General features: G+C 41.0%; 1 protein-coding gene across 1 annotated transcript in view; it reads right to left on the reverse strand.

The window, feature by feature from the left end:
- The window catches only part of NFX1 (nuclear transcription factor, X-box binding 1), a 105,342-nt gene that overhangs the window by 18,986 nt on the left and 73,077 nt on the right, over positions 1-13,279 (reverse strand). The window contains exons 14-18 of the mRNA XM_083188419.1: positions 13,112-13,231; positions 12,268-12,347; positions 10,041-10,271; positions 8,397-8,470; positions 4,379-4,480 (exon numbers count right to left, since the gene is read on the reverse strand). Of these exons, the coding sequence (XP_083044545.1) occupies positions 4,379-4,480; positions 8,397-8,470; positions 10,041-10,271; positions 12,268-12,347; positions 13,112-13,231 (607 nt within the window). The remainder of the gene's footprint in view (positions 1-4,378; positions 4,481-8,396; positions 8,471-10,040; positions 10,272-12,267; positions 12,348-13,111; positions 13,232-13,279) is intronic.

Raw genomic sequence — 13,279 nt, forward strand, 5'->3', positions numbered from 1 at the left:
AAGCATTGGTGGCAGTGGCATATACTGTATATATGTACAGTATATGCCCACTGCCACCAATGTTTTTATAAGTAAACATTGGTGACAGTTGGCATATAATTCACATATATAAGAATTGGTGGCAGTGGGCATATACTGTATATTTAAACACATTGGTGGCAGTGGGCATCTAAATGTATATCTAAACATTGGTGGCAGTGGATATATTCTGCACATAAACATTGGTGGCAGTGGATATATTCTGCACATAAACATTGGTGGCAGTGGCATATACTGTATATATGTACAGTATATGCCCACTGTCACCAATGTTTATATATGTAAACATTGGTGGCAGTGGGCATATGCTGTACATAGATATATACACATTGGTGGCAGTGGGCATCTAAAGTATACAGTATATAAACATTGGTGGCAGTGGTACTCACTGCTGTGCTGCAGAACTTTTCCTCCTCCCTGCTCCGTGTAGTAAAAAAAAAGCAGGGGGAGGGAGCGGGGAGGGAGCACACAGACTGTCTCTGCTGCACGGAGACCTCTGCTTCTGCTTCTGCTGCTGCGGCTAGATCCGGCGGCGGGGAGAGGACAGAAGCCGGGCTGAAAGTCTATCATCTTTCAGCCCGGAGGCAGAGGTGAGCGTACACACAAAGCGATGATGGCTCAGATACCAGCCATCATCGCTAGACATGCTGGTCAAACCAGCCGACGTGGGATCTTTTCAGCGATGATGCGGGAGCGCGCATCATCGCTGATCTTCAGTCTGTGGCCCATACACACTGAAAGATTTTCAGCTGAAAATCGTTAGTGTGTATGGGCCTTTACTGTAAATATCTGTCTTGTAGCTTCTGTGCTTCAAAAAAAATCAGCCATAAAGACAATACAATGTTACATACATACATAGAACATACATCCCCTGTCGAGAGAAATTATCTCTGCTGGACAGGACAAAATGAGTGAAATCTTTGATTTCTGTATGACATTCACTATTACTGTAAATGTCTATATTGTAGCTACTGTGCTTCTATATAAAATTTTGCTACATACCAGTTTACACATGTCGTCATTACGGTTTCAGATGTACTGTATGGTATGCCAGGTGTGAATTTTTCTTTAAACATCCCCACTATCCACGTCAGCATGGCGAGCCCCGCGCTACGCGTCCTCCCTACCTGTTCATACCCCCACTATCTACGTCAGCGTGGAGTTGATTTTATAAAAAGTGTGGCGAGTGTAACAAGCAAGTGTGGCGAGCCCCATGAGGGGACACGGAATATATGTGAAGTATAGCGGGGATATGAACAGGTCAGAAGGACGCGTAACGCGTCCGCTCGCGATGGTTCGGGCTGGTGTGGATAGTGGGGGTTTGAAAAGGAGGCATTTGCCAGTATGTAACATGAAGCACTGGCAAATGCGTCCTTTATTGTGCATGAGACGTACTTGCGGCCGCACCCCCCTTTGTGCCCCAGAGGCACATGCTACCGAACTTCCCGGTCTCCCTAAAGTGGACATGGGCAGGGTTGCCGAACCCTGCCGCAAGAATTACTGAGATGCACAATCCCCTCTCCGCCGGCGCCAGCCAGGACAGGGGATCTGGCGGTTACCGGCGCTATGTGAGGAACACTGTAGGCTTACCAGGGACAGTACGGTGACTAGGGCTGCCACGGGTACACTACGCTAGCTACGCAGGGCTGCCACGGAGACACTACGCGGATTACGCTAGGCAGCCCTGTGGCTACGCCGACAACATAGCTTAGGCGTACCGATATTTATCAAAATGAATCCCATACATCTTGAGCATGATTTGTTGAAACACAAGGTCTTGACTGTAGGGCAGAAGAACAAGCTCCTGGATGTGTACATGCACCAGAAAATCCACAACTTGTGGGCAGATGTACTGTTAAGATGGAGAAGGTCACCAGTTCTTGGACGGCACCTATAAATGGCTTCCAGTACGTGTGGTAGGCATTAGTTGGCTTACCAGTCTCCAGTGATCGTGTACTACTGCAGGCATGATACAGTAGCTACATGACCATTTTTGGCAAAACAAAATAGCCATTATATGCTTTGTCACACTGCTCTCATGCTAATGTCTGTGGTGGCGCACCTCTAACTGAGGTCCACTTGGCCAACTGTGTTTTGGTCTTGGGGATGAAACTATAGATCTAGGATTAATCACCATTGAAGATTTTCCATACAGAGTTTGGGAAAAGATCATTAAAGCTGGGCCAGCATGTTGCAGCGCCAAATCACCTTAGCCTCATCCTGCTCTCTAGGCAATTAATGGGGCACCTCAAAACCAGAAACCTTGCTCAGGCCAAGCTTTTACTGGAGTACCAAGCAGATGGATCCCGATGAGATGCCCATTTCCTTCACTTACTGGGCTACCTACCAGTCAACCTGCATCCAACTCAACTATGGCACACACAGCAGCAACGTTGTGCACAGCCGCAACACTCATCGTCTTCCAGAGACCATCTCCAGTGCTAAAATTGTGTAACTCATTCAAGCCCAGTAATTCAAGATGCTCTTTCCAAAAAGCAACCTGCAGTCTGTCATAATACTCATGCTTTTGCAGACCATTCTTCTAGTTGTAGAAGAACATTGCTTTCCTGTGGCCTCTGTTGAACTCTATCACAAGTTCATGAAGAAAGTGAACATAGTGACTTCTCTGGTGCACAGTGCTACTTATTGGCCTGATTCAGGTATGATCACTGATCTACAAAGTTGCAGATGACTGGGAGTAGATAACTGCCACCCAGACACAAAACCCCACCCTATGTATTCACTATCCACTTGCAAATCCAGAAATCATAAACCATGGAATGATTTTTCCAGTCTATGCAAATGTGATAAAGTCTTTGTTTCCACCCTCAATTTGACGCTATTTGGGCTTGTGCATGTGTGATGCGTACGTTTCGCATGTGCAATCATTCGATAATCTGTTGATTTCAGAATTTGCTGATCAGTGATCAACCTTGAAACAGGCCCTATATATGGTTCTGTGCCTTGAAATTTCAAATAGCTTTATTCAAAGATTACAGTTCACAACTTGCCAGTCAAGATTGGGTCTACCGGGCAATAAGAAAGTTTAATTTGCAGCCTCAAAGTACTGAGGTCAGGGGTTCGATTCTCACCATGGCTCTAAATGTGTTTGTATAGTCTCCAGGTGCTTGCGTAGGGTCCCTACCACAATATATTTTATACTGGTAGGTTTATTGGTTACCAACAAAAAGGAATATGTGTGCGCACATCCACTGGTTTAGGGCAGACTGGATAGGCCACGTGGTTTTTATTCACCAGCAAAGTCTATAACTACTCTACCTATGCACTGCAATACAAACGTATTGTACAACCATCATATCTCTCAAGCTTTTTAGTTTTATATAAAGAAATCTTCTAGAAAAACTAGAAGGTGATAACATACCATCCAATCTGCTATGTTTTAAAAAATGACCATTAGGAGTGGATTGGCTGGTGCGTTATCACCTTCCACTTTATCTCTTCACCAGGCTTAATACATCTGCCCCACTGTTTGGGATCCATGAGGACCAGGTTTGAGAAACTGTAAACATTAAATGTTGCCTTTTTTTGTTTACCTCGCAACTGAAATAATTTTTACACTTGTGTACCCACTCGGATATCAGTAAAATATGGACTATAAAAGCTAGCCACACATTTAAAGAATATCCTTCCAAGGCTGATAGAAATGCTTGTAATGCATGGGAATAAATAACGGCTGTCTGGTCCAAAATGCTGAAAAACCATAAGATTAAGTTAAACGCTTGAGCAAAAGTGCTAGCAATCTGACTTTTACAACCTGAACTGTGCTATTCAACCACAAGCCCATTTTAATCACATGTTTAACTTAAATTCCAGGGTAAGTGCCTGGAGCTTTAGGTAAAATGTGTTTGCAGCACCTATGAATAGGGCAGAAAGTCCTAGTTATCACGGATTTCTGTTCGAGCCTCCTTAGGCTGATTTCACACGCTCCGGCTCCTGCCGGGCGGCGAAACCCCGCACGGCCAAGAAGCCGTGCCGCACTCAGAAGTTTTCAATGGTGGGGATGGCCACAGCCCGGCAGCTGTCCCTTCCAGTGGTGGGATACGGCTGCAACCGGGCGGCAGGGACGTGTGAATGGACACAATCGTGTCCATTATTAACTACTGTGTGCGGCACAACATTTGGCTGTGTAGGGTTTCGCCGCCCGGCAGGAGCCAGAGCGCGTGAAATAGCCCTTTGACACAAGCAGAAAGCTGTGTTAATTGCAGCCCGTGGGCATATCTTCTCCTGCAATTGAATAGCCCGGCCACCGCTACATGCCTGCAAGGCTAACTGCATCTCGTCATAATGTTTTTAAATAACACCAGCACAATTGTTTTACCTGGTTTGCTTAATTTCTCTTTTTGTGACAAGTTTTCCGATATCCACAGAATCTCCTAGCTGCATCTCTGTAAGCTTTGCAGCCATGGATATAGCAGCTATTCTAGAATATACAAAAACAAATCATGGATTCATCCGTAAATGACCTGCCTTCATTCAACACTATGTTCTTCAAACTGGCCTGCAGAATACTATACAGGCACAACTAGAGGGAGCAAGGTATCCACTGAAAATCTCAATTCCATAAAAAAAAAACTATAGACATGGTCAGGGAAATTAAAAATATTTTATTTTAGACCTTAATAATGACATCCAATTATGACATATTATATTAGAATATGCAAACAGCTTGCATTAGATTGTTTTCTTTAATAAAAGTTCTTTCTACATTTAGGATTGTCTACTGCAGGCATGTCCAAACTGCGTCCCTCCAGCTGTTATGAAACTACACATCCCAGCACGCCTTGCCATAGTTTTAGCATTCCCTAATAGCAAAACTGTGGCAAGGCATGATGGGACTTGTAGTTTCAAAACAGCTGGAGGGCCATAGTTTCGACATGCCTGGTTAACTGCATACATAAGACACCATCATGTTTTTTTTTTATCTGCCAATACTTAATTAACAGAAACAATCTTGTAGATATTGCAGATTAAATGTTGACATGATTAAGTCAACTGAACAGTGTGTCCTGGCACAGTGGTGACTCCAGGAGCTGCAGGGGTATCTAATGGCCCAGGCGGTCTGGAACTGGTGACTTCACACTGTCGGAAGGATTAGTAAGAAAATACTTTTTTGCTGGGGGCACTCTTGGTTAATTAAACATGTACTTTATTATATATACACCATTATTAGTTATAGGGAATTATAGTTCCATGTCACTTCCTCCCAATAAAGTAGGTTGGGACATAAAGGGTGAATTTGCTTTCCCTATTATTGTCCTGATAGTTACCATTGCAGGAATGCGTCCATTACACTTATGAGGATGAGAGTATCCTGAGTACAGTGCTCCGGTAGAGGGAAAACAGAAGTGCTAATATATCACCAATTAATATGCTGCTACTCCCCTGTGTTATATAGCATTGATGGGGAATGAGCGATATCTTAGTGCTATGTAGCACTAAATGAGAAAGTAAAAAGTAATTTCCTCGACAGGCAAAAAAACCCAGCAATAATGCGCCAATTAGTATTCGATCATGGGCGGTTTTGCCCATTTCTGAGTCCATTTTTGCTGATGCCGTTTCATTTTATGGGAAGGCGAATCGGGATGGGAAAACACAACCGCAAAGACTGGCAAATACGCCAATCCATGCGCTTTTCACCAATGCTAAATATCTTTTTTTTTAAGCAATAAGGTAAATTGACCACCTTTTTTACTTGCTTATACAGTGCTACTTAGCGCTAAGATATTGCTCATTTCCCATCATTGCTATGTAACACATGTAGAGTAGCAGCATATAAGTTGACAACATATTGGCACTTAATCGCTACCTGAGCACTGTACTCATGATACGCTCATCCTCATAACCGTAATGGATGCATTCCTGCAATGGTAACAAACTACTCAGGATGATATCCACACTCTCTCTTCTAATCTACTACAGAGAGGAAGTACAATCGCTCACTTCCCCTAAGGACTCTAGCACAACTGGCATAATTTGGTCCTATAAGGCATTAGGGGAAGAAGCAGCAGTAATGGGCCCTACACACATAGCGATGTGTGTAGGGCGACCTAGCTATGCTAGGTCGGGCTGTGCTGCGCCGCTATCGCATAGCACACAGAGCTGACAGCCCACACACAGAGCGAGCTGTCAGCTCTGTGTGCTAAGCGAGCAGACAGCGCCAGTGTTCTCCGGTGGGAGAACCCTGCCGATGCCGAGATTGATGGACACTGTCCATCAATCTCGGCCAGCGATAAAGACGCGCGGGGACGCGCATTGCTGCCAATATAGTCCCCCCACACACACACCGATGTGAGGGCATTTTATAAGCGACTTTGCCAAACTAAGCAAAATCGATTAGAAAATGCCTTAATATCGGCATGTGTGTAGGCCGTATAACACCTCCTGTGTAGACTATACCTGCACTACCTACTTCCTTTTACCTCACTTGATGGTACACAGATGGGATATTATTATTTACCATTGTCTGGCATTATTACACATAAAGTATCACCTTTATCTCTGAAATAAACCACCTACCACAGGGGTAGCAAACTCCATTCCTCAAGAGCTACCAACAGTTTACGTTTTCCAGGTCTCCTCACAGAATCACAAGTGATGTAATTAGCTCCACCTGTGCATATTTTAAAATGTACCAGTGAGCAATGAATGCACCTGTGCACCACTTTGGTGGTTTGGAAAATGTGAACTGTTGGTAGCTCTTGAGGACTGCAGGTGGCTATCCCTGACCTACTATAACCTTGATGTACCGCTACTGCAGGCACGTCCAAACTGTGGCCCCCCAGCAGTTGTGAAACGACACATCCCAGCATGCCTCGCAATAGTTTTAGCATTCCTTAATAGAAAAACTGTGGCAAGGCATGATGAGACTTGTAGTTTCACAACAGCTGGAGGGCCATAGTTTGGACATGCCTGCTCTAATGAGTTAAACCCATCACCACAAGTGAATCACTAGTGATGGGATATAATTACATAAATAAGGCTTGAACCAAGTTTAAGATGATAGTTACAGTGGCATGATTAACAGGTTCATAGCATGCATGAAGTTATCCAGTAACATTTAAAATTTGTCTGCCTATCAGGTACTTGATACGTCACACAGGCACACTGGTTATTAGCAAATACAGTGCAATACACACAAGATTTCAGAAAAATCACTTATGCAATTATATTTTTGCTGGATTGTGGATTGTTTTCCTTGAACATACTTGAGATCCACCAATTTCCTTAAACCTGAGTACTTTCCTACGGATCCTTACTACTTTATGACTCTAAGGCAGTGGTTCCCAAACGTTTTTGAATCACGGCACCTCCAAGTACCAGAAATGTTTTCACAGCACACCAAAGCCAAAATGTTTCTTGTAGATAAATGTAGAAAAATAAAATTATTAAATTAAGTAAATTATGTTCATCTCTCAGTCTTAAGGTCAGTTATGTGGTAATGGACATGATTCACCTCTGTGTGTCTGCAATTTACCTATAACATTGGTCAAATATTTTGAATTGGTCACAGAAAACCAATCTAGGGCACCTGTGAAAGTTCCCCAAGGCACATAGGGCCTTATTTTGGTTCATTCTTTCTGACAAAATCCTTCTTAGATGGACAAAACCATGTGCACTGCAGGGGGGGGCAGATGTACCATGTGCAGAGAGAATTAGATTTGGGTGAGTTATTTTGTTTCTGTGCAGGGAAAATACTGACTGCTTTATTTTTACACTGCAATATAGATCTCACTTTGAAGTAAAACCCCACCCAAATCTAATTCTCTCTGCACATGTTACATCTGCCCCACCTGCAGTGCACATGGTTTTGCCCATCTAAGAAGGATTTTGTCAGAAAGAATGAACCAAAATAAGGCCCCTAGTTTGGGAAACACAATCTTAAGGGGAACACCTCTAACAGAGTAACTTTGATGGAGAGGTTCTCACAAATAATATACACAATTGTGGACATAACTACACTTAATTATCAAACCAATGTCACACTATCTAGCTTGTGTTTTTAGTTTTACCGCTAAATAACTCTAACCCATAACCCATCCTCTTGCAGCCAAGCCCTCCCTCTAGTGGATAACCCTAATCCTCCTGTACCATTGCCTAACCCTAACCCTCCAATCACTGTAGTATGTTGACATTGCACACAAGAACATTCTACAGATGTTGACATTACAATATCGACACTATGATTGTTGACTGCATCATGTTCATACATGCACTCTATTATATACATGTTTATTACAATGTAAGGGTAGCAATGTTTTGTCTTGTAAGTGATAAAAGGGCAACTACTAAAGACAACATCAAGTAAATGCATTCAATTAAGAAACTTTAAAACTAACCTTTGATAAGTAGAGGAAGCAACTGAGCAAACCACGCTGTCTTTCCGTCGACCACATTCACAATGAAGTTCTACCTGAAAAGTACAGAAAAGGTATTAGCACAGCTTTGATCTCTTTACTGGCACCTTTAGTGCTAAATTAACACAATGAAATAGCAAAAAATAGTCCATATACATATTACCAGATCCAACAAAATACATGGCAGGTGTAGCATGGTGGTCCACCTAGAGGGTCACTGATGCCCATTGTGTTATGCTGGCCTCTAACTCCCAAGAGCCATTCTCCCCTTAGCTGCAGCAGGATTGACATGATGTGGTTTTTGGGGACATCCACTAGATCCATTTGTAGGAATGGGTCTGCACTGTCGGAGAGGGTCAGTCTGAGTAAACATCTGCTTACAGTTGGACTACAGTAGTAGTTCCCAAAATGTGCTGCTGTGGCTCCCTAGGGTGCCTCAGGACACTTGTAAGGGTGCCATGGGTTGGTGGTCCAGGACCAATTCAAATTAGTTATGATCAATTATTTATGGACAAAACCAGTGCTGGAGGCTGCCAATCAGAAGATATATGTACAATCAGATGCAAATTATGCCCTTTAGCACATAACTGAACCTAAGAAGTACATATAAACACAATCTGCTTAAGTGTATATATTTTTTTGGGCCTAGGGGTGCCGTGATTTGAAAAAGATTGGTAACCCCTGGACTAGAGGCTTCAACAGATAATCGTGATGGTGATCCAGCGCAGCTACAGACGCTTCCTGCAACATATGCATTTTATTTGTATGGAGTTGCACCGCCACTTCCCTGCGGCTGTGCAATAAAGTGCAAATCAGATCAGGCCCTAAGAACATTAATGGATGAAAGAGGAAATCCTCTGAACTTGTGTAGCGAATAGCAAGCAGTTCCCCGCAGTAGATGCAGTGTCATTTGCAGCCTTATACTTTGCAGAACATGATGGAAAATTCTTTGAATGAACATAAACTTACACTCAGAATACTGAACAAAAAAAACCCATTGTTTTATATTGCTTGCAAACCTTTAACAGCTGGTCCAAAAATGTAACTGCATATCAAAATAACCCTAAATTAAAAAATAAATGAATAAAACCGGTAGTGAAATAAATCTGTTTACAATGGCAATGTAATGTAAGCTCTTACTAACGGTTCTGGAATAACGGGTTGACAATGTCTAGGGTCAACCACTATTGGTGGTGACTACATCTACAACTAAGAATGGTTGAAGTACCTAGGTCAACATGGACACCATATAAGTGTACTGCGTTCGGCACACTATTATAATCTAACTTTATGCCAACTTGGATAGTAAAGTAGGAATAAAGTCGGTATAAACAAAGGAAACCATGAAAAACTCATGTCGACCTTTTGTCATTGTGGACCTAGGGTATTTTGACCATTCTTAGGTGTCGACCAATAGTGGTCAACCTAGTGACCCAGGGACCGGATACAATACAAACTTACTCTACCAAGTAATCATTTGTACTTCAATGTATTATTTAAAAAAGTAAGTATCTTTACACTTAATAGTGCACATAGCACTGTGTAATGATAGCCACATATGTGGTCATGAAATGGCAAAAAGCATCAAGATAAACTTTGTCATTGTAACAGATAAAGTACAATTACCATTGCTTTGCAAGTGGAAGATGGACATGGCTGTGAAGGATGGCAACAGTGTAAGCATGGATGCCCACAGTCTGGTCTCGGAAGAGTACAGGGCTGTTTACAGTCTTCATCTATGAGGCACTCGCCTTTGTGGCATATCCTTTTGCATTTGTGCATTCCACACTTTAAAAGCTGATTGCAACGCAGGCCGCATGAGATATCAGTCAGATGGCATGGAATATTGTTCCTAAGCTTTGTAGAACAGAGAAAGAACAATATTAACATTCCAATACTGCATTATTGTGGTTAATATGTATATAGTGCACTGTAGGTGAATATTCAAAACTGCAAACACAAGAGAAAAAAGAAGAAGCATATCAACAAATGACACTCAGACTTGAAACATCCAAATTACATAATTACAGTATAAAATAAGAAAAAATATTTTGAGTGCCAAGGAAATTTATCAAAATAGGTGTGAAATTTCCAATCATTTGTATTCATCATAATGACCTGTAATGTTAACCTTATATAGGAAATATAATCTTTTTTTACACATTTTTTATTTGAATTTATATAACAAATGTGAGAGATGCTGGCATTTTTATGGATAATTTGTGCATCTCTCAGATGTTGGCACCCAAAGGGTTAATTGCTAATTCTACATTAAACAGTTTTGAATGTAAACACTACCAAAAAAAAAAAAAAAAAACTGCTAACAAATTTATCATTGGTTGAGGAGACGAATGGAAATTTGCAGAACAGGAGGAAAATGCATGGAAAGTCTATTCCCTTTATTTCATTGTTATACTTCCCATGTGTTTGCACAGTTTAGAATCGAGAAGATAAATTCATACTTCATACTAGCTTAGAACATGTGCCAAATACCAAGCTGAGAACATCTCACAGGGGCTAAACCTGCTTATGCGTCACTAGCTATAAATAGTGCTCTAAAGGTTTCTGTAGCTTAACCCTTTGAGTGCCAAGTGAATTTGTCAAAATAGGTGTGAAAACTGCCCAGCAAACATTTGTATTCCTTATAATGACCTGTTTACCTCATATAGAAAATATATTTTTTTTTACACAATATTTTGTATTTGAATTTATATACCAAATGTGGGCGACACTGGCACTTTAGCAGATATATACCTACTAAACGTCTTTATACATAGATTTATATTATATATTAAAAGCACTTGGCATCTGGATTCAAGCCTGTGCATTTTTAATAATTGCACATATTAATAGCTACACGAATACTAATTTACACAAATGTACATTAAGTCTGATCTGTCCTTAGAAATGTGTGTCATAAAGGGATGCCCTGTTTCCTTAACATTGTTGGTTATTCATTGGCCATTTGGGATCTAACACGCCATCCCTACATAGTATAATAAAGGTAATGCATTCCACATACTGTAGGTCTATACCTCAAACCTGTCATTGCTCCCTGGTTCATGCTGTGTGATGTCTTTAAATAGCTCTGTCATCTGAATCTTTTCTCAAGCATCACATATGCCATTTCAATATTAAAATATCAAAACAGCCACTATTTTTTTATTTTTTATTCTTCAATGATAATTTTGACTCAACTTCAATGATTTGAATGCCAAAACTGGATAGATAGAATAGATAAATAGATAGATAGAATTCCTTTATTCGTCTCACAATGGAGACATTTGCAATTGTTGGAGATTGAAACCATAAATGTAATGGCGAGCATTTTAAAATGATGCTGAATTAGGAGCAAAAAGAGCATACAGTACTCACATTTCATACACACTTACTGCTATTCAGATCATGAATTCAATAATAATCCAGCCCAGAGCTCTTTCAATCAGACCATCGCTTAACTGGAGTTTGCTAGGTCATTATTGCTATTAGGCATTATTATGCCTCCATGATAGACAAAGCATATATAACGGGCAGTGATGTGTTATACAATTAAAACCTAGCAGGAAAAAGCACAGTAGGAGCAGGTCTGGGGATGAGAATGTGAAGAAAGAAAAATAAAACTCTTTGCAAGGCAAGCACTGACCAGCTGCTTCTCAAGGCAGGATCCCAAATTTGACTTCTAAAAACAAGATAAATCTAGTTCCAGAATGCTCCCCTTTGAGGGAATGATGCTACTAGCGATGGGACAGGCAGACAGTGTTGCCTGTCTTCTGTGACTTGTATTGCCCAAGTGACCTAGCATTCCTGAAAGTTGGTTACTACTAAGCAGGTTTAACCAAGTAATGGTTCTTACCTCATGCTTTCCCATACACCACTTCTGTGTAAGATATGTACATGGCGGGCACTTGTCTTCACTGTGACAAGAATGAAAAACTAAAAGGCAAAATCAGATAAAATGTACTTATTGGCATATGGTTATCAGCATTCTTGTAGGCAGACATTTTCCTATCGTTGGTGCTGCAGTTGAAATGTCAAAATGTATGTCTGCTTTAAATAAATGACATTTGTCTATAATTGCTTTATTATGTGTTTCTAGTAAAATGTTCTGTATCAACAAGTCAGTTTCACAGAATGAATCATTCATAGCAAATAGGTTACAATCTCCAATCATGCCAGGCAAATACAAAGCTGACTCATACACCGGGCTGCGTGCAGCAATGTGTTGGTTCCTCAACAGATCTGTAGCAACCTTTACATCCTGAAACATGAAGCTACACGTACAACCATTGGTTAATACACAGATAAACCACTGATCCAGAAACACATGCAACAAAGCAATTGAAAAAGAGATCTTATTTCATTGTCTGGAAACTTGGGGACCATGGAGCTGCACAACTTCCAACAGTTTATATACATCAAGGTTCAAATCTTAAAAAAAATCACTACAATCATAAGCCCTGTCCTACAATCTTAATACTGTGGGTTAAACAAATATCGGGCAGCCGCCACCATTTAACCCATAAAATATAATTATATGTAGTTACATTTTGGCATATTGCTAGATTAAAATACATCTACATCAGAAAAAATACATAGGCATTGCATTACTTAGTTAAAACATGCGTACAATTTTACATGGTACAAATGCTTAAATGCCAAGCTGCCCAAATGATCAGTGACTGCAGAAATGTACCTACCTGGATGGTCGCACTCATGCTGCCTGGTACAGGAGTTTTTACACTCAGGAGGCCTGGTGCCACATGGTACTGGAGGGAAAATCACAGACTCCCCACAGTAACAAGTCAGCTCATCAAAACCTGAGGAAAAAAAAAAAAAAACCCAAGTCTTTTTTTATTTTGATTGGT

The sequence above is a fragment of the Crinia signifera genome, chromosome 5 (assembly GCF_055691185.1).
Source record: "Crinia signifera chromosome 5, ASM5569118v1, whole genome shotgun sequence".
Classification (NCBI taxonomy): domain Eukaryota; kingdom Metazoa; phylum Chordata; class Amphibia; order Anura; family Myobatrachidae; genus Crinia; species Crinia signifera.